The sequence below is a fragment of the Gopherus flavomarginatus genome, chromosome 18 (assembly GCF_025201925.1).
Source record: "Gopherus flavomarginatus isolate rGopFla2 chromosome 18, rGopFla2.mat.asm, whole genome shotgun sequence".
NCBI lineage: Eukaryota > Metazoa > Chordata > Testudines > Testudinidae > Gopherus > Gopherus flavomarginatus.
The window spans coordinates 3,521,732-3,539,262 of record NC_066634.1 but is presented as its reverse complement, the minus strand read 5'-3'; the positions used below and the strand labels follow the sequence as shown (position 1 = coordinate 3,539,262).

Genomic DNA, 17,531 nt, shown 5'->3' with positions numbered 1-17,531 from the left:
CTATGGAGGCGGGCCCGGATCTCTGAGTGCCGCCTCAGTCACCCAATAGGAGCGCCCCTTGATGGTGGTGGGCGGGCTTCGGCAGATAATTGACACCTCCCTGGCCCAACGGCAACACCCAGGTTGAAGGGCGGGGCTTGGTCTCCGGGAGCCCAATGGGGGCCGAGAGGCGTGGCCGGTCCCTCCCCCGGTATAAGCGGCGGGGGGGCGGGGCTTTCGCTCTCTCTGCGCTTCGCTCGCAAGATGGCGGAGGCGACCAACTGCACCATGGAGGTGGGGGCCGGGCGGCACGTGCGGGGCCGCGGGGGGGGGGGAGCCCGGCGGGGGGGGTCTCAGGGGGAAGGGGGGTCTCTGCGGGGGGCGGGTCTAGGCGGGGGGGTCTCAGGGGAGGGGGGAGCCTGGTGGGGGCGGGGGGGTCTCGGCGGGAGGGGGCGGAGGAGGGAGGGGGCGGGGGGGGTCTCGGCGGGCGGGGGGAGGGGAAGCCCGGTGGGGGGGTCTCGGCGGGGGAGGTGTCAGGGGCGGAGGAGGGAAGCCCGGCGGGGGAGGGGGAGCCCGGCGGGGGGGGGCCTCAGGGGGAGGGGGGGTCTCGGCGGGGGGCGGGTCTAGGCGGGGGAGGGGGGGAGGAGGGAAGCCCGGCGGGGGCGGGGGGGGTCTCGGCGGGCGGGGGGAGGGGGAGCCCGGCGGGGGGGTCTCTGCGGGAGGGGGGGTCTCTGCGGGGGGCGGGTCTAGGCGGCCCCCCCAGCTCACGCCTGCGGATAAAGGGGCGGGGGCTGCCCGGGAGGCGGATCCGCGGGGGGGGAATTGGGGCGGGGCCTGTGCGGGGGGGTAATGGGGGGGCGCGTCCATCTCCCACCACTGCGGAGCGCGGGGTCCCTGCGGCTGGTTCCGGTCCCGCGACCTCCTCGCATTGGGGGGTGGGGGCGGGGCTGGCAGAGGGGGGCTGGAGGCCGGGAGTGGGGGGCACCAGCAGGGCTGGGGGGGCAGGAGGTCGGGAGTGGGGGGCACTGGCAGGGCTGGGGGGGCAGGAGGTCGGGAGTGGGGGGCACCAGCAGAGCTGGGGGGGGCTGGAGGTCGGGAGTGGGGGGCACCGACAGGGCTGGGGGGTCAGGAGGTCGGGAGTGGGGGACACCGACAGGGCTGGGGGGGGCAGGAGGTTGGGAGTGGGGGGCACCGACAGGGCTGGGGGGGGGCAGGAGGTTGGGAGTGGGGGGCACTAGCAGAGCTGGGGGGGGCTGGAGGTTGGGAGTGGGGGGCACTAGCAGAGCTGGGGGCGGCTGGAGGCCGGGAGTTGGGGGCACTGACAGGGCTGGGGGGGCAGGAGGTCGGGAGTGGGGGGCACCAGCAGGGCTGAGGAGGGCAGGAGGTTGGGAGTGGGGGGCACCGGCAGGGCTGTGGGGGAGGGCAGGAGGTCGGGAGTGGGGGGCACCAGCAGGGCTGAGGAGGGCGCGGGTCGGGAGTGGGGGGCACCGACTGGGCTGGGGGGTCAGGAGGTCGGGAGTGGGGGGCACCGGCAGGGCTGTGGGGGAGGGCAGGAGGTCGGGAGTGGGGGACACCGACAGGGCTGGGGGGGCTGGAGGTCGGGAGTGGGGGGCACCGGCAGGGCTGTGGGGGAGGGCAGGAGGTTGGGAGTGGGGGGCACCGGCAGGGCTGTGGGGGAGGGCAGGAGGTCGGGAGTGGGGGGCACCGGCAGGGCTGTGGGGGAGGGCAGGAGGTCGGGAGTGGGGGACACCGACAGGGCTGGGGGGTCAGGAGGTCGGGAGTGGGGGACACCGACAGCGCTGGGGGGGCTGGAGGTTGGGAGTGGGGGGCACCGACAGGGCTGGGGGGGTCAGGAGGTCGGGAGTGGGGGGCACCAGCAGAGCTGGGGGGAGCTGGAGGTTGGGAGCGGGGGGCACCAGCAGAGCTGGGGGGAGCTGGAGGCCGGGAGTGGGGGGCACCGGCAGGGCTGGGGGGGCCGCAGCTCGGGAGTGGGGGTCACCAGCAGGGCTGAGGAGGGCGCGGGTCGGGAGTGGGGGGCACCGGCAGGGCTGGGGGGGCTGTTCTGGTCCTGGCTCGGTGCTCATTCTCTGTGGGGTTGGAGCCCCCCCCCGTGATCTCTGTCACCCCTCCCCTGGCAGCTGAGAGCAGTGGCCCCGGGCACAGTGTTAGGGAGAGCCTGGCTCTGGGGGGCTCGGCCCCCCCCGGTCCCTGAGCCCCCCATTGACTTGTCTCCGTTACTTTCTCCTAGAATTTTGTAGCCACGCTGGCTAATGGGATGAGCCTGCAGACTGCGATAGAAGATGTAAATATCCTTTGAGTGAGGGGCCAGGCCAGGGCTCGTGGGGCTAGTGACCCCCAGGGCCGGCCGGTAACTTCTCCCCCCGCCCCCCCCCGCTCGTTCCCAGCAGTGACTGGTGACACCCCACCCCTGACCCTTTCCCCGTGCTGGCCAGCGACCGTCCCCCATTTCTACAGACCCCTCACCCCCGGCCTTGCCCTGCCCCATCCCGTGGCTGCCAGCCCCCAAACTCCCCTCTGGAGTCAGATAAACTATGGGCAGGCGGACCAAAGGGATCCAGGACACCCCCCACCCCCATCCCAGCTCAGAGCATCTGTCCTCTCCGCAGGCAGGTTGTGACCCATTCCTCACACATTGCTCAGCCCTAGGGGGGCAGTGTGTGTCTGCTGGGGGGGCGGCTTTCTGCAGGGCTGTCCCATAGGAAGCTCCTAGGGCCCTGTGTTCTGTATGGGGGTTACTGGCTGGGAGTTTTTGAGGGTGGTGGGTTGCTGCTGTGGGGCTGTGTGCATGGTTGGACCTCGGGGGGTAAGGGAGTAGCTGTTGGTTCTGTGCCTGGGGGGGAGCAGGTACCTGATGGGGGCTTTGTGCTTGGGTGGGAGTCTGTGGCCTGGGGTGGGCAGGTGGCTGCAGGGGAGGGAAGGGGGGAACCAGTAATTCCCCAGTTTCCTTAACTTGGTCTCCAGCCCCAGCTCCTGCGGTGCATTGTGGGTGCGGTCGGTGGGGGAATGGAGGTGGGGCGCGGGGAGACCCAGCTCTGCGGGGGGCTGGAATGGGGGGGCTCGGGGCTACGCGTCCTAGCCCTGCATTGTTCCTGCCAAGCAGACGTGCACTGGGCCCCACCAGGAGAGGGGGAAAGATGGGGGGCCGGGTCCCCTGATGCCAGGCCTTCAGCCCAGGCCCCCAGAGTGGTGCTGTCTGGTGCCAGGGGGCTCTGCATGGGGGTAGTGACACTACCCGGGGACTGGTGTTGGGGATGGGGTGGAGCTACAGGCTGGGTCTGTGGGGCAGGTCATAGGGAGTGGATACTGGCTGGACTGGGCCCATGGGGTTGATGTCGGAGCTGGGGGCTGGATACAGGCCGGGCTGGGTCTGTGGGGCTGATGTGGGGGCTGGGGGGTGGGGCTGATGTTGGAGCTGGGAGGTGGATACAGGCTGGGCTGCGTCTGGGGCTGATGTGGGGGCTGGATACCAGCTGGGCTGGGCCTGTGGGGCTGATGTAGGGGGTGGATACAGGCTGGCCTGGGTCTGTGGGGCTGATATCAGAGCTTGTGGGCTGGATACAGACCAGGCTGGAGCTGTGGGGCTGATGTGGGGGCTGGGTACCAGCTGGGCTGGGCCTGTGGGGCTGATGTAGGGAGTGGATACAGGCTGGCCTGGGTCTGTGGGGCTGATGGGGGGGGCCCTGTGGCTCAGCGCCATCCCTGTGGTGTGTTTGGGAACGTCTGTCTGACTGTGGCGCCCCCGCCCCCCAGGTGTCCTGCCCCCAGGCTGAGAGCAGCGTGAAGCCCACGGCCGAGGAGATGACGTCCAAGGATTATTACTTCGACTCCTACGCCCACTTCGGCATCCACGAGGTCAGTGGGGGAGGGGAGGGGGCGCTCCAGGACCACGGGTTGGGGGCAGAGGTCTCTGGGGGGTACCCGGCTTCGTGGGCACATCCCTGCCACCTGTCCCCACCTGGAGGAACTGGAGGACGAGGTGCACTGGGGGGGCTGGGTGGGGTGGGGGGGGCTCCCTTCCTCCCTGGAGGTGCTGCAGGACAACACATGTGGGGTTGGGGGGGCCCCCGCTGACCCCCTGTCCCCCCCACAGGAGACACTGAAGGATGAGGGGCATGGGGAGTGGGCTGGGTGGGGTTGGGGGGCCCCCACTGACCCCCGTATCCCCCCAGGAGATGCTGAAGGACAAGGGGCATGGGGAGTGGGCTGGGGAGCCCCCGCTGACCCCCGTATCCCCCCAGGAGATGCTGAAGGACAAGGCGCACGGGGAGTGGGCTGGGTGGGGCTGGGGGGCCCCCGCTGACCCCCATATCCCCCCAGGAGATGCTGAAGGACAAGGGGCATGGGGAGTGGGCTGGGGGGCCCTCGCTGACCCCCATATCCCCCCAGGAGATGCTGAAGGACAAGGGCCATGGGGAGTGGGCTGGGAGGCCCTCGCTGACCCCCGTATCCCCCCAGGAGATGCTGAAGGACGAGGGGCACGGGGAGTGGGCTGGGTGGGGTTGGGGGGCCCCCGCTGACCCCCATATCCCCCCAGGAGATGCTGAAGGACGAGGTTCGCACTCTGACCTACAGAAACTCCATGTTCCACAACCGGCACCTCTTCAAGGACAAGGTGGTTCTGGACGTGGGCAGTGGCACCGGGATTCTCTGCATGTTCGCGGCCAAGGCGGGCGCCAAGCGGGTCATCGGGGTGAGTCCCGGGCCCCCTGACCCGTTGCTGCCCAGCTGGGGCACCCCTCCAGCTTCCCTGCCCTGGGCCCCCCAAGGGTTTTGTACCACCAAAGGGCTGGAAGGGGCCTCGCGAGGGCTCCTGTCCAGTCCCCTGCACTCAGGGCAGGACTCGGTATTATCTAGATGGCTCCTGACGGGTTTGTCCAACCTGCTTTTAACAATCCCCAAGCACAGCGATTCCACCACCTCCCTGAGCGATTTATTGCAGAGCTTCACCACCCGACAGTCAGGACGTTTCTCCTAGTGTCCAGCCGAATCCTCCCTGGCTGCAGTTTAAGCCCGTTGCTTCTTGTCCGATCCTCAGAGGTTAACGAGAACAATCTTCTCCCTCCTCCTTGTAACCTTTTACGAACTTGTGGCTTCTCGTCTCCATTCTAAAGAAACCCCCGTTTTCAGTCTTCCCCCATAGCTCACGTTTTCTAGACTTTTCCATCATTTTTGTTCCTCTTCTCTGGACTTTCTCCATTTTGTCCACATCTTTCCTGAAATGTGGCACCCAGAACTGGACACAATCCTCCAGTTGAGACTATATCAGCGCAGAGCAGAGCGGAAGAATTATTTCTCGTGTCTCGCTTACAACACCGCTGCTAATACATCCCAGAATGATGTTCTCTTCTTACATAAGAACATAAGAACGGCCGTACGGGGTCAGGCCAAAGGTCCATCCAGACCAGTGTCCTGTCTGCCGGCAGTGGCCAGTGCCAGGTGCCCCAGAGGGAGTGCTCTCCTGCCGTCCATCTCCACCCTCTGACAGACAGAGGCCAGGGACACCGTTCCTTACCCAGCCTGGCTCCATGAATGTATCCAGTTCCCTTTTAAACCCTGTTCTAGTCCCAGCCTAACAACCCCGTCAGGCAGGGAGTTCCACAGGCTGCCTGTGCGCTGCGTGAAGAAGAACTTCCTTTCGTTTGTTTTAAACCTGCTGCCCATTCATTTCATTTGCTGACCCCTAGTTCTTGTATAATGGGAACAAGTAAATAACTTTTCCTTATCCACTTTCTCCACGTCACTCATGATTTTATAGACCTGTCATATCCCCCCTTCGTCTCCTCTTTTCCAAGCTGAACAGTCCCAGCCTCTTTAATCTCTCCTCCTACAGGACCCTCTCCAAACCCCGAATCATTTTAATTGCCTTTCTCTGAACCTTTTCTAGTGCCAGTAGATCTTTTATGAGATGAGGAGGCCACATCTGTACACAGAATTTTGAGATGTGGGCGTACCATGGATTTCTATAAGGGCAATAAGATATTCTCCATCTTATTCTCTATCCCTTTTCGAATTATTCTGAACATCCTCTTTGCTTTTTTGACTGCCTCTGCACACTGCGTGGACGTCTTCAGAGAACTGTCCACGATAACTCCAAGATCTTTCCTGACTCGTAGCTAAATTAGCCCCCATCATGTTGTATGTATAGCTGGGGTTATTTTGTTGCCCAATCACTTAGTTTTGTGGGATCTTTTTGAAGTTCTTCACAGTCTGCTTTGGTCTGAACTATCTTGAGCAGTTTAGTATCATCTGCAAACTTTGCCACCTCACTGTTTACCCCTTTCTCCAGATCATTTATGAATACGTTGACTAGGATTGGTCCTAACACTGACTCTTGGGGAACACCACTAGTTACCCCTCTCCATTTGGAAAACTTACCATTTATTCCTACCCTTTGTTCTCTGCCTTTTTTAACCAGTTCTCAGTCCATGAAAGGACCTTCCCTTTTATCCCACGGCAACTTAATTTACGCAAGAGCCTTTGGTGAGGGACCTTGTCAAAGGCTTTCTGGAAATCTAAGTACACTACGTCCACTGGATCCCCCTTGTCCACATGTTTGTTGACCCATTCAGAGAACTCTAATAGATCAGTAAAACACGATTTCCCTTTACAGAAACCACGTTGACTATTGCCCAACAATTTATGTTCTTCTGTCTGTCTGACAATTTTATTCTTTACTATTGTTTCGACTAATTTGCCCAGTACTGACGTTAGACTTACTGGTCTGTAACTGCCAGGATCACCTCTAGAGCCCTTTTTAAATATTGGCTTTACATTAGCCAACTTCCAGTCACTGAGTACAGAAGCTGATTCAAGGGACAGGTTACAAACCCACATTAATAGTTCCACAGTGTCAGATTTGAGTTCTTTCAGAACCCTTGGCTGAATGCCATCTGGTCCTGGTGACTTGTTACCGTTACGTTTATCAATTAATTCCAAAACCTCCTCTAGTGACACTTCAATCTGTGACAGTTCCTCAGATTTGTCACCTACGAAGGCCGGCTCAGGTTTGGGAATCTCCCTGACATCCTCAGCTGAGAAGACTGAAGCAAAGAATCCATTTAGTTTCTCCTCAATGACTTTACCATCTTTAAGCCTCCTTTTGGATCTCGATCGTCCAGGGGCCCCCTGGTTGGTTAGCACACGTCCTGCTTCTGATGTACTTAAAAAAGAAAAATTTGGTTATTACCTTTTTTGCAGCCGCGTTACCCTGTTGACTCGTATTTAGCTTGTGATCCACTCTGCCCCCCAGGCCCCTTTCCGCAGGACTCCGTCCTAGGCCGCCATTTCCCCATTGTGTGTGCGACCGATGGTTCCTTCCGAAGTGGGGCACTTTGCATTTGTCCTCACTGGATTTCACCCTGTTTACTTCAGACCATTTCCCCAGTTCATCGAGATCACTTTGAATTTCAATCCTCTCCTCCGAAGCACTTGCAGCCCCGCCCAGCTTGGTATCGTCCGCAGACTGTCCGTGTCCTCTCTGTGCCAGTGTCTGAATCATTGGTGAAGACATTGAACAGAACCGGGCCGAGACCCGATCCCTGCGGGACCCCACCCGTTACGTCCTTCCAGCCTGACTGTGAACCCCTGATATCCACCCTCGGGGAACAGTTTGCACCTGTTTCTCTCTCCCGGGGCCCCACCCCCAACCTCCCCGTTCCACCCCTGCCCCACGTTGCGGCCTTGCTGTTGGGGTTCATCTCTTTCCACTGACCTCCCCCAGCCCTGCTGGGGGGGTGTCGTCTCTCCACTGACCCCTGGCTCCCCCTGCAGATCGAGTGCTCCAGCATCTCCGACTACGCCGTCAAAATCGTCAAAGCCAACAAGCTGGACCATGGTGAGTGGGAGCCCCCCTGCCCCTCTCTCTCCCCCAGGAGCTCCCCAGACCCCCACTTCCCCCTCATCTTTCCTGGGGTGCTGCCTCCTCGGAACCTCCTGCCCTCATCCCTAGAGTCCTCCTGAATCCCCTGGAGTGACCTCCTGCCCCTATTGCCTCTCCCCCGGAGCCACTCTCCCATTGCTCCCAGGCTGCCCCCCGGAGCCTCGCTGGGCCTAGTCGTGGTGCCTCCCACCTCGACCAGGGCGGCTCTCCCCACAGGGCCCCCGCCCTGCACCCCCATAACAGGAAACAGCAGCTCGTCCCCTCGCAGCCCCGGGGGGTCTGCGTCCATCCTCTCTAGAGCATCTCCCCCATGTCTGGCCCATCCCCTGCACTGAGACCCCCCCCCCATCCCCTCCCCTGCAGTGGTGTCCATCATCAAGGGCAAGGTGGAGGAGGTGGAGCTGCCGGTGGAGAAAGTCGACATCATCATCAGCGAGTGGATGGGCTACTGCCTCTTCTACGAGTCCATGCTCAACACCGTCATCTACGCCCGCGACAAGTGGCTGGTGGGTCCCTGTGGGCCCCCTTCCCTTCCCCCCAATGACCTGCCATGGGGTCAGATGGGAGCCGGTTCCCTCGGAGGGGACAGGCCCTGTGTCCCATTCCCTGAGCCAGCCAGTCCCTAACTTGGGAGTGGGTCAGAGCCAGCGCCCCCTAGAGGGGACAGGCCCTAGGCCCCTTTCCCTGCCCCCCTGAGCCAGGTGGTCCGTGCCCTGGGGCTGGGTGGGACCTGGCACCCCCTAGAGGGGAAAGGCAGCCAGGCCCTGCCCCTTAGTGGGGCAAGGTCCTGTGTTCTGTTCTGGGGGCCCTGTGTCTAGGTGCTGTGGGGGTGGGGGAAACAGGGATTTTAGGGGCTGACACTCAGTGACCCCCCCCATCTGTCTCCCCAGACCCCCGACGGACTCATCTTCCCTGACCGGGCCACCCTGTACGTCACGGCCATTGAGGACCGGCAGTACAAGGACTACAAGATCCACTGTGAGTGGGGGGGGGGGGGATGTAGCCCCTCGGGGGCCGGGTCAGTGTTCTCAGGGCGCCGGTCCTGGTGGCTCTGCCTGGGGCGGGGCCTGAATTCGGGGTGTTACTGCCTGTTGCGCTGGGGTGGGGCCTGGTGTGGCCCTGTCTCTCTGTCCTTTGGGGGGAGCGGGGGTCTCGCTCCGCCTGCAGGGTCTGACTGCGGCTCCTCGGTGATGAGGATCCCGGGGGAGCCCCACTGAGGTTCCTCAGGGTGAACCCCAAAGAATGGAGCAGACAGTCCCAAAGCTGGTGGATCTTCCAAGACTTGGATTTTCCAAAGCAGCCACCACAGCTTCCGTTACACCTCCCTGGCCACCCCGAGGCCAACGATCCGGTTCCCTTAGCCCGGGGGTGCGACCCACGCCTGGGAGTGAAGGGCTGAGTCCAGGCGTCGGTGCTGCCCGGCTCCGGCAGGCCAGTCCCGACCTGTTCTGAGACCGCGCAGCAGCCGGTCCGGCTCCTAGGCGGAGGGGCCCCTTCGTCACACCCCCACCTCGAGCACTGGCTCTGCTCTCCCATTGGCCAGTTCCCGGTCAGTGGGGGCTGGGGGGCAGTGCCTGCGGGCAAGAGCTGTGCGGAGCCGCCTCTGCCTAGCAGCTGGATCTGCTGCTGGCCGCTTCTGGGGCGCAGCCCTGTCCGCGGTGCCAGGAGAGGCAGGAAACTCCCTCTGAACCCCGCTGACTGGGAGGTAACCCCCTGCCCCAGCCCTGAGTCCCCCCAAAACCAGAGCCCCCTCGTGCACCCCAAACTCCTCATCCCCAGCCCAGAGCCCTGACCCTCTGCTCCAACCCAGAGCCCCTTCCCACACCCCAAACCCCTGATTCCCAGCCCCACCCTGCACCCCAGCCCTGAACCCCTCCCACACGAACCCCTCATTCCCAGCCCCACCCTGCAGCCCTCATCCCCACACCTCGGTCCTAAGCCCCTCATCCCCAGCTCCATTGGGTCACGGGATCAACTGTTTTCTTCAATGAGTCCCTGGATAAAAAGTTTGGACACCACTGGGTTAAAGCAGCGGGGCCTCAGGCCTCCCCCCAGACACCCACGGTGGGTGTGCTGGGGATCACTGAAAATCGTATTCATCATCTAAGAAAGTTCTACCAACCCCAAAGGATCGGACATGTCACCTCCCAGGTTAATGAATGTGCCAGAACTTCCCCAAATACGCACGTTCAGCCGATCCTCGTTAACTAAACAAACATTTATTAAAGAAAAGAGAGAATTTGTGAAAAGGTCAGTGCACGGGCAGACGTGAGCGCAGCTCCGAGATCAGGTTCGTAGCAGAGGTGATGAGCTTGGTCGCCGTGAAGCGTGCGTACAGAATTAGTCCGCAGGTTATAGTCCCGTGTCCGTATTCAGGGGGATCCCGACCGGACTGCAGATCTGGGTAGTGGTTTAAACTTCCCCTGCAGGAAGCATCAGGCAGATCTGAGAAAGATCAGGACACGGGGTTCTTAGTCCTTAGGCCAAGGGTAGGCAACCATGGAGCCTTGAGGCAGTTCCGTTTCCAGGTAATTAGCTACCCTGATTAACATAAGGCAGTTGAGCTGTTAGGCAGTTTCAGAGCTGTAGAGACAGTGATTTCACCCGGAGATTTATCTAAATGTTAATATTCCCTTTTGATCTCTGAATCAGCCGCCATAGTGACAGACAGGAGCCGTCTGTTTACATGGCTAACACCTAGTCAGATGTAAGTGTAAACACACAATTAGTGTCACCTCCAATTCTCCACCGATCCAGGTTTGCAGTCAGTTGGAGCCTATCTAGCATGGAATGGCCCTAATTACCGTTTACACCCTTTTCTAAGGTCCAGTTTGGGTCCTGTATCCTGCAGGGGGTTTAACCCTTTGTGGCCCCGCGTCACACTGTGTATAAGATTCGTTTTGGTCCCTTCTCCGATCCAATAACGTCTCATCCCCAGGGTGGGAGAACGTCTACGGCTTTGACATGTCCTGCATCAAGGACGTGGCCATCAAGGAGCCGCTGGTGGACGTGGTGGACCCAAAGCAGCTGGTCACCAACGCCTGCCTCATCAAGGTGCAGTGCGGAGGGGGGGCCAGTGGGGCTGGCGTCTGGGAAACGTGCAAGGGATTGGGTGCCAGGAGAGACAATCCCAGCCTGTGGCACAGGGACGGAGAGTCCCCCTCAGCCCCGGGGGTTCCCCAGGCAGGGCCTGGCGTTGGGGGTGGGAAGGCTCTGTTCTGCGGCTCTGGGGAGTGGGCGGTGGGGCCGGGGGGCCCTGTGGCGGTGGGTGGGTGTAGGGGCAGCGCTGACCCCGCTCTCCCGCAGGAGGTGGACATCTACACGGTGAAGGTGGAGGACCTGACGTTCACCTCGCCCTTCTGCCTCCAAGTGAAACGCAACGACTACATCCACGCGCTCGTGGCGTATTTCAACATCGAGTTCACCCGCTGTCACAAGCGAACGGGCTTCTCCACCAGTACGGGGGGCGGGGGCCAAAGGATGGAACTGGGGGTGGGGGATGGGATGTGGGGGCGGGGCCAAAGGATGGAACTGGGGGTGGGGCCAAAGGATGGAACTGGGGGTGGGGTGGGGGCTGGGGATGGGCCAAAGGATGGAATGGTTGGTGGGGGTGGGGCCTGGGGAGGGACTCCAGGTGGGGGGTGGGGCTGACCCCAGCCCCCTCCCCTGACACCCCGCCCCCCCAGGCCCGGAGTCGCCCTACACCCACTGGAAGCAGACGGTGTTCTACATGGAGGACTACCTGACGGTGAAGACGGGCGAGGAGATCTTCGGCACCATCAGCATGAAGCCCAATGCCAAGAACAACGTGAGTGACGGGCGGGGGGCACCGGCGGGGGTGCCCCCATCAGGGCTTGGGGGGCCGCCCCCCTCCCTGGGGTTCTGGAGAGCTGGATGGTGGTCCTCCAAGGGGCACTGCCCTGTGGAACTCCCCGCTGCTGGAGAGGGGGCTGGGGGGCAGGGACTGGTGCAGTGCATGCTGGGAGGTAGGGACTGGTGAGCCAGACCCCTGTGACTGACACCCCCTCCCCCCCAATCTCTCCCCTGCAGCGGGACCTGGACTTCACCATCGACCTGGACTTCAAGGGCCAGCTGTGTGAACTGTCCTGCTCCACGGATTACCGCATGCGCTAGCCCCCCCATGTCCCCCCCCCGCCCTCCCATCGCGCTGTGTGCCCCCCCGGGGCAGGCTCAGAGCCGCGGGCACCAGGGCCCTTCTCATGGCCAGGAGGACACAGAGCTGCCACTGACTCCCCCCTCCCTGCGTGGCCCTTGGGGGAGGGGGGTGATTGTCTCCCTCTGCCCTGGGCCCCCCCCACCCCTCCCTTCCATCTGCTTTTAAACCAGCAAACCCCCCCCCCAGTAACTAAGTACCTCACTGCCCCCCCTCCCATCCTGGGACACCCTTGAGGGGCTCTGGGGCTCAGCTGAGTCCCTCTGCTCCGGTGGGGGGAGGCTGCCCTGTTTTTTAGCTGGGGGGCAGGTCGGGGGGGGCTATGGGGAGGGTTCCCGGTTTGTTTTGCTGACGGTTCTGTCCCCCCCCCCGCCCCCTTTTACCCCCTCCCGGTTGACACATCGTGACTGTTTCATAAGTTATGTTTTTATATGGCTACATTCATGAGAAAATAAAGAGATGAAACGGGGCCCCTGGCTGCCTGGGCGGGGTGGGGGGGCCCCAAACCGCGCCCCCCCGTGGCTTACTGGGTAGGGTGGGCCTGGCATGCCTAAACTGGCTCCTGCTGCTCTGTACCCCAAAACCTGCCTGTGGCTGGGCCCCCTTTGTCCTGTCCTGGCACCCAGAAGCCTCTGGGTGGGGAGTTGGGGGGCTCCCCTCTCTGGGCAGCCCCCCAGGCCAGGAGCTATATGGCTGCAGAACCCAGGTGTCCTGGCTCCTAGCCCCTCCCAGAGCTGGGGATAGAACCCAGGAGTCCTGGTTCCTCCCCTGCCTCTGTCCTAGGGCTGGGCAGAGACCCCTAGAGTCCTGGCTTCATTGCACCCCCAGACCTGCTAAGTGACAGCTGTGGGGTGATGGGGGGGGAACTCCCCATGGGGGTGTGGCTTAGAGCTGTGCTCTGTTCTGCCGCCCCCCCCCCCCCCCCGATCCCTGGCTGCCCCCTATGGCCAGTCATCCAGGAAGTGGGGGTCCTGCCTGGAGTGGAGGTAGCAGATTTGGCATTTTGGGGGCAGGGGCTTCCTGGACGCCTCCCAATCCCCTGTGGATGCACCAGATCTTTCCTCCCCCCGCTAGAAAAATACCCTCAGGTGGGGGCTGCCCTCAGCCTGATCCCCCACCCCCATCCCCCCCATCCTTAGTGTGTCCCCAAGGGCTGCTCCCCCCCCACCAGCCTGGCACATGGGGGCGGGGGAGGAGGGCTGAGTTCTGTCTGGGTGGTGCCTGACGGGGGCCCTGATCTCGGGGGTTGGGGGTGGCCTGTCATGGGGCACATGCTGATCCTGGGTCCTGTGCCCCTGGGAGTCAGCCAGGCCCTGGGCTTCAAGCCCAGCTTGGGGGGCCCTCCCTGAACCTGTGTCTGGGGGGGTCCAAGCTGTGGGTGTTTCCTATGAAAGCTGAGCCCCCCAGGGCTTTACAGAGCCCCACAAGCGCCAGGCTCCAGGGGCTGATTCTCAGGCCCAAAGGCCCCACGTGGGACTCCCCCTTCCCAAGCTGTCTCCAGCGCAGTCTGCCCCACGGCTGCCCTCTCTCTGCCAGGCTTCAAGCCCACGGGCCCAGGTTTGTCGCCTCCTCTAGGGCCCTGCCTTTGGGCTCAGCCCCCCTGCACCTGCCCTGGGGGCTCAGCCGAGCTGGGCTCCTGGCATCGCTTTCAGGCAGGTTTTCTGGGAACCCTGTGGCCTCATCCCCGGTCTCCTGGAATTGGGGCCCCGAGGTCCAGCCGTGCGCACCCCAGGGTCAAAGCACTCGCCGCTCCCGAGACACCCGTGTCTGCGCAGCCCCCTAGGAGCTCGGGTTCGGCAGCTTCGCCCGCACATGGTGCCGCGTTACAACCCGCTGGGGGTCAGGGTCGCTCTAGGACTGACTCTCCCCCAGGTTTGGGGTCATCCGCAGTCTTTAGGGGGCATTTCCTCCAGCTCCTTGATAAAAACAGTGCCCAGGGCCGGGCCAAGAACAGGTCCCTGCGGGGTGCCCAGAACTCACTAGGGAGCCGGCACAGCCAGTGTTCAAGCCATTTAACGAGGGCCGGTTTTTAATCAAACTGCCCCGGTGGTACCAAGGCAAATGGCTCAGCACAATTACCTCTCTGCCTGTTGGTTCGACAGGAGCTGGTTTGCATAACCCAGCTTGATTGGCATTAATGACCTCGCCCACCGTCCTTCATTAACCAGCTCGGGGTCTGGCTTCAATTACCCAGGTCGGCCCATTTACCCTTTTTAAATACTAGCACAACACGGCTTTCGCCCTGTCTCCCGGCCCTTCCCAGGGTGCTGAGACGTTGGGGAAAAGCAACGGTAATGGCCCAGCAAGCTCCTCGACCAGCTCTTTTAAAACTCTTGGATGGAAGATATCTGGACCTGCTGATTTCACACGATCCCACTGCGGTAGCTGCTGCTTACCAGCCTCGAGATACTGGTGGAATGGAAAGTGTTAGGGTGGATTATGAATACATCCTTTTTTTTTTTTTACTCAAATACAGATCAGAAATACTGAACAATTGTGTCTTTTCTGCATTATTGTTGCTATTCTAATGTCTTCATCTAGGAGTGGACCAATACCACTAATATACACCTCTAGCTCAATATAACGCTCTCCTTGGGAGCCAAAAAATCTTACCGCGTTATAGGTGAAACTGCGTTATACTGAACTTGCTTTGATCCACTGGGGTGCGCAGTCCCCAGTTCTCCCCCAGCGCTGCTTTACTGCATTATATCCAAATTTGTGTTATAGTGGGTGGTGTTATATCAAGGTAGTGGTGTTAAAAATTACTCCTTCAGTGTCCTTAGTTATGCTGGCCCTAGATGTCTCCTGGTGTCCTTTCCCTTCCCTTATCAATTTTCTACAATTCCTAACTCTTGATTATTTTTAGCAACTAGTGCTTGTGTCCATTTGTTACACTTTTTCGTAGCTGCTTTTGACTCCCCTTTCAATTAGGCCACTTTATTTTTTAAAACCCGTCCAGCCGCCTTTCTCACTTCTGGCTTTTTGGACATCATTAAATGTTCTTGAACGATCCTCCATTTCTGTTTGGAACTTTCCTCCTAGCTGCTTTGCCTCTGAATTGTTTCCGGCTTTGTGAAATCAATCCCAGCCAGGACTGGACTGGAATCATAAACTTTATCCCACTCCCTGAGGACCTGCCCTGGGGGAGGCACCACTTCCATTTAGCAAATTGTCAGCTCTAGTTTTTAGGAGATCCGGGGCCAGCTGGTTTGGGCAGCAGGGGACCAGGGCTCTAGATAAATCCTGTGTGTTCCAGAGCCAGAAGCTGGATTCGCCCTGCTGAGTTCCAGATTGACGCTGTGTGTTTATCCGCTTGTGCGCTACACGCACTCCCCCTGGCTCTAGATCTGTTCTAGATGGATGCCTGCGTCAATGGGCTGTGGTGTGGTCTAGGTCCCCGGCCCTGTTCTGGAGCCCCAGACCTGTTCCTTGGTGATCTGCAGCTACCTCTCCTGCCAGCCCCCCTGCAGAGGGGCAGGGGCTCCCCATTTTCCAGTCCCCCCACTTCACCTTTTCCAACCCCCTTTCCAGGTTGTCAGCAGCAGAATTCAGCTGGCACATTCTCCCCCAGCACCACCTTAACTCTGCCTCCCACTGGGCAGCCATACCCTTAACTCTGCCTGGCATCCATTGGAACAGACCTGGAACCTGCAACATGAATTCCCCAGACGTGTTTGTGTGGGGAGGGGCTCCTGGCTGCAGGATGGATGTGGGGGGGCAAGAAAGGGGCACTAGGAAGAGGGAAGCTTAGTGGCAGGAGGGCTTGGTAGAAGAACAGGCTGCAGACAGGGGCGTCTTGCTGGGGTTTATTGGCCTGGGGCAGAGGCTTCCCCCACCGGCCCCACACACACTAAAGCATCATGTTAAATTGAGCACAGATGACTCCTGCCTCGCGGAGGGGGGGCATCCCTCGCCCCCCCCCACTGGAGGGCGCTATTTCTCCAGGGGGGCATAATTCAGCAGCTTCTCGATCAGATCCACGTGGGAGAGCAGCATCCGCCGGCAGCAATATCGCTTCAGCCCCAGGGCGTCCAGAGCGTCCCTGCAGAGAGACGGGTTAGAATGGGGGGGCTGCGGGGCACCGGCTTGGGAGGCTGTGGGTCTGGAGTGAGGGGCACCGGGCTGGGGGTAGGGGCTGCAGGTCGGGAGTGAGGGGCACCGGGGGGAGGTGGGGCTGCGGGTCGGGAGTGCGACGCCCCGGGGGGGAGCGGGGGAGGGGGGCGGCAGGTCGGGAGTGAGGAGCAGCGGGGGGAGCGGGGGGGGGCGCGGCAGGTCGGGAGTGCGGCGCACCAGGCGGGGGGGGCTGCAGGTCGGGAGTGAGGAGCGGCGGGGGGGGGGGCGGCAGGTCGGGAGTGCGACGCCCCGGGGGGGAGCGGGGAGGGGGGCGGCAGGTCGGAAGTGCGGCGCCCCGGGGGAGCGGGGGGGGGGGCGGCAGGTCGGGAGTGCGGCGCCCCGGGGAGAGCGGGGGGGGGGGGGCGGCAGGTCGGGAGTGCGGCGCCCCGGGGGGAGCGGCTGCAGGTCGGGAGTGCGGGAGTGAGGAGCACCAGGGGGGGCGGCAGGTCGGGAGTGCGGCGCCCCGGGGGGAGCGGGGGGGGCTGCAGGTCGGGAGTGCGGCGCCCCGGGGGGAGCGGGGGGGGGCTGCAGGTCGGGAGTGCGGCGCCCCGGGGGGAGCGGGGGGGGGGCTGCAGGTCGGGAGTGCGGCGCCCCGGGGGGAGCGGGGGGGGCGGCAGGTCGGGAGTGAGGAGCACCAGGGGGGGCTGCAGGTCGGGAGTGCGGCGCCCCGGGGGGGAGCGGGGAGGGGGGCTGCAGGTCGGGAGTGCGGCGCCCCGGGGGGGAGCGGGGAGGGGGGCTGCAGGTCGGGAGTGCGGCGCACCCCACTTACCCCTCCGTATACTCCGCCTGCAGCAGCCCCAGATACGCCTCCCACTTGTTCCCCACAACTTTCCCGCACGTGAAGCACCGGACCGGGATGATCATCCTGTGGGGGAGGGGGAGACACTGAGCGGGGGGGGGGCTGGCCCCGCCCGGCCCCGGAACCCCCCCGCGCCCAGCAGCTCCCGCCCCCCGCGCGGCCGCCAGGGTCCCGGTCCGGTCGGGGGTCGGACTCACCCTGCGCAGCCCCCGGGAACCCGCCGCCGCCGCTTGTTTTTGTCGGGTCGGCGCCGGCCGCTAGGGGGCAGCGGGGCCGGGGGGCGGGGCCGGCCGCGGGGGAGGGGCGGGTTCAGCCCCCTACGCGCGGGGTTATGGGGGGGCGCAGGCGGGACGGGTCTGAACCCGAAAACCAGCCCCCCCGGGACCGAACAGCGCTGGACCCCCCCTCAGCCCGTCACCCCAATTTACCCCGGTCCCCTATCAGCTTTTCCCCCCCAGACCCCGCCCCCAGAGACCCCCGCAGCCCCTCCCCAATTCCCTTCCCCAGCCCCCGCCCCCAGAGACCCCCCCAGCCCCTCCCCAATTCCCTTCCCCAGCCCCCGCCCC

At 62.7% G+C, this 17,531-nt stretch overlaps 2 protein-coding genes across 3 annotated transcripts; one reads left to right on the top strand and one right to left on the bottom strand.

The window, feature by feature from the left end:
- Positions 1–202: 202 nt before the first annotated feature.
- Positions 203–12,522, top strand: PRMT1 (protein arginine methyltransferase 1). 2 transcript variants are annotated; one of them, XM_050928022.1, is made up of 12 exons: positions 203–273; positions 2,228–2,281; positions 2,962–3,009; positions 3,751–3,852; positions 4,535–4,690; positions 7,771–7,834; positions 8,243–8,385; positions 8,770–8,857; positions 10,818–10,933; positions 11,186–11,336; positions 11,566–11,687; positions 11,930–12,522. In XM_050928022.1, the coding sequence occupies exons 1-12, from the start codon at positions 244–246 to the stop codon at positions 12,011–12,013; spliced, it is 1,158 nt and encodes a 385-aa protein (XP_050783979.1). In that variant the 5' UTR covers positions 203–243; the 3' UTR covers positions 12,014–12,522. The 2 variants fall into 2 exon arrangements, with proteins under 2 accessions (XP_050783979.1, XP_050783980.1); XM_050928023.1 differs by lacking the exon at positions 2,962–3,009 and having other exon boundaries at positions 204–273.
- A 3,325-nt stretch (positions 12,523–15,847) lies between these two features.
- On the bottom strand, positions 15,848–17,266 carry LOC127036808 (DNA-directed RNA polymerases I, II, and III subunit RPABC5-like). Its single transcript, XM_050928037.1, has 3 exons — positions 17,163–17,266; positions 16,936–17,031; positions 15,848–16,095 (listed from the first exon to the last, which is right to left on the bottom strand). The coding sequence occupies exons 2-3, from the start codon at positions 17,028–17,030 to the stop codon at positions 15,987–15,989; spliced, it is 204 nt and encodes a 67-aa protein (XP_050783994.1). The 5' UTR covers position 17,031; positions 17,163–17,266; the 3' UTR covers positions 15,848–15,986.
- Positions 17,267–17,531: the final 265 nt, after the last annotated feature.

Bases quoted from the DNA above. Each gene is read 5' to 3' on its own strand.
- PRMT1 (XM_050928022.1), top strand. From the start codon at position 244: ATGGCGGAGGCGACCAACTGCACCATGGAG. The intron at 2,282-2,961 runs GTAAATATCCTT...CTTGGTCTCCAG, and splicing joins TGCAGACTGCGATAGAAGAT to CCCCAGCTCCTGCGGTGCAT. The intron at 10,934-11,185 runs GTGCAGTGCGGA...GCTCTCCCGCAG, and splicing joins CCAACGCCTGCCTCATCAAG to GAGGTGGACATCTACACGGT.
- LOC127036808 (XM_050928037.1), bottom strand. From the start codon at position 17,030: ATGATCATCCCGGTCCGGTGCTTCACGTGCGGGAAAGTTGTGGGGAAC. The intron at 16,096-16,935 runs GTAAGTGGGGTG...GTCTCTCTGCAG, and splicing joins CAGGCGGAGTATACGGAGGG to GGACGCTCTGGACGCCCTGG.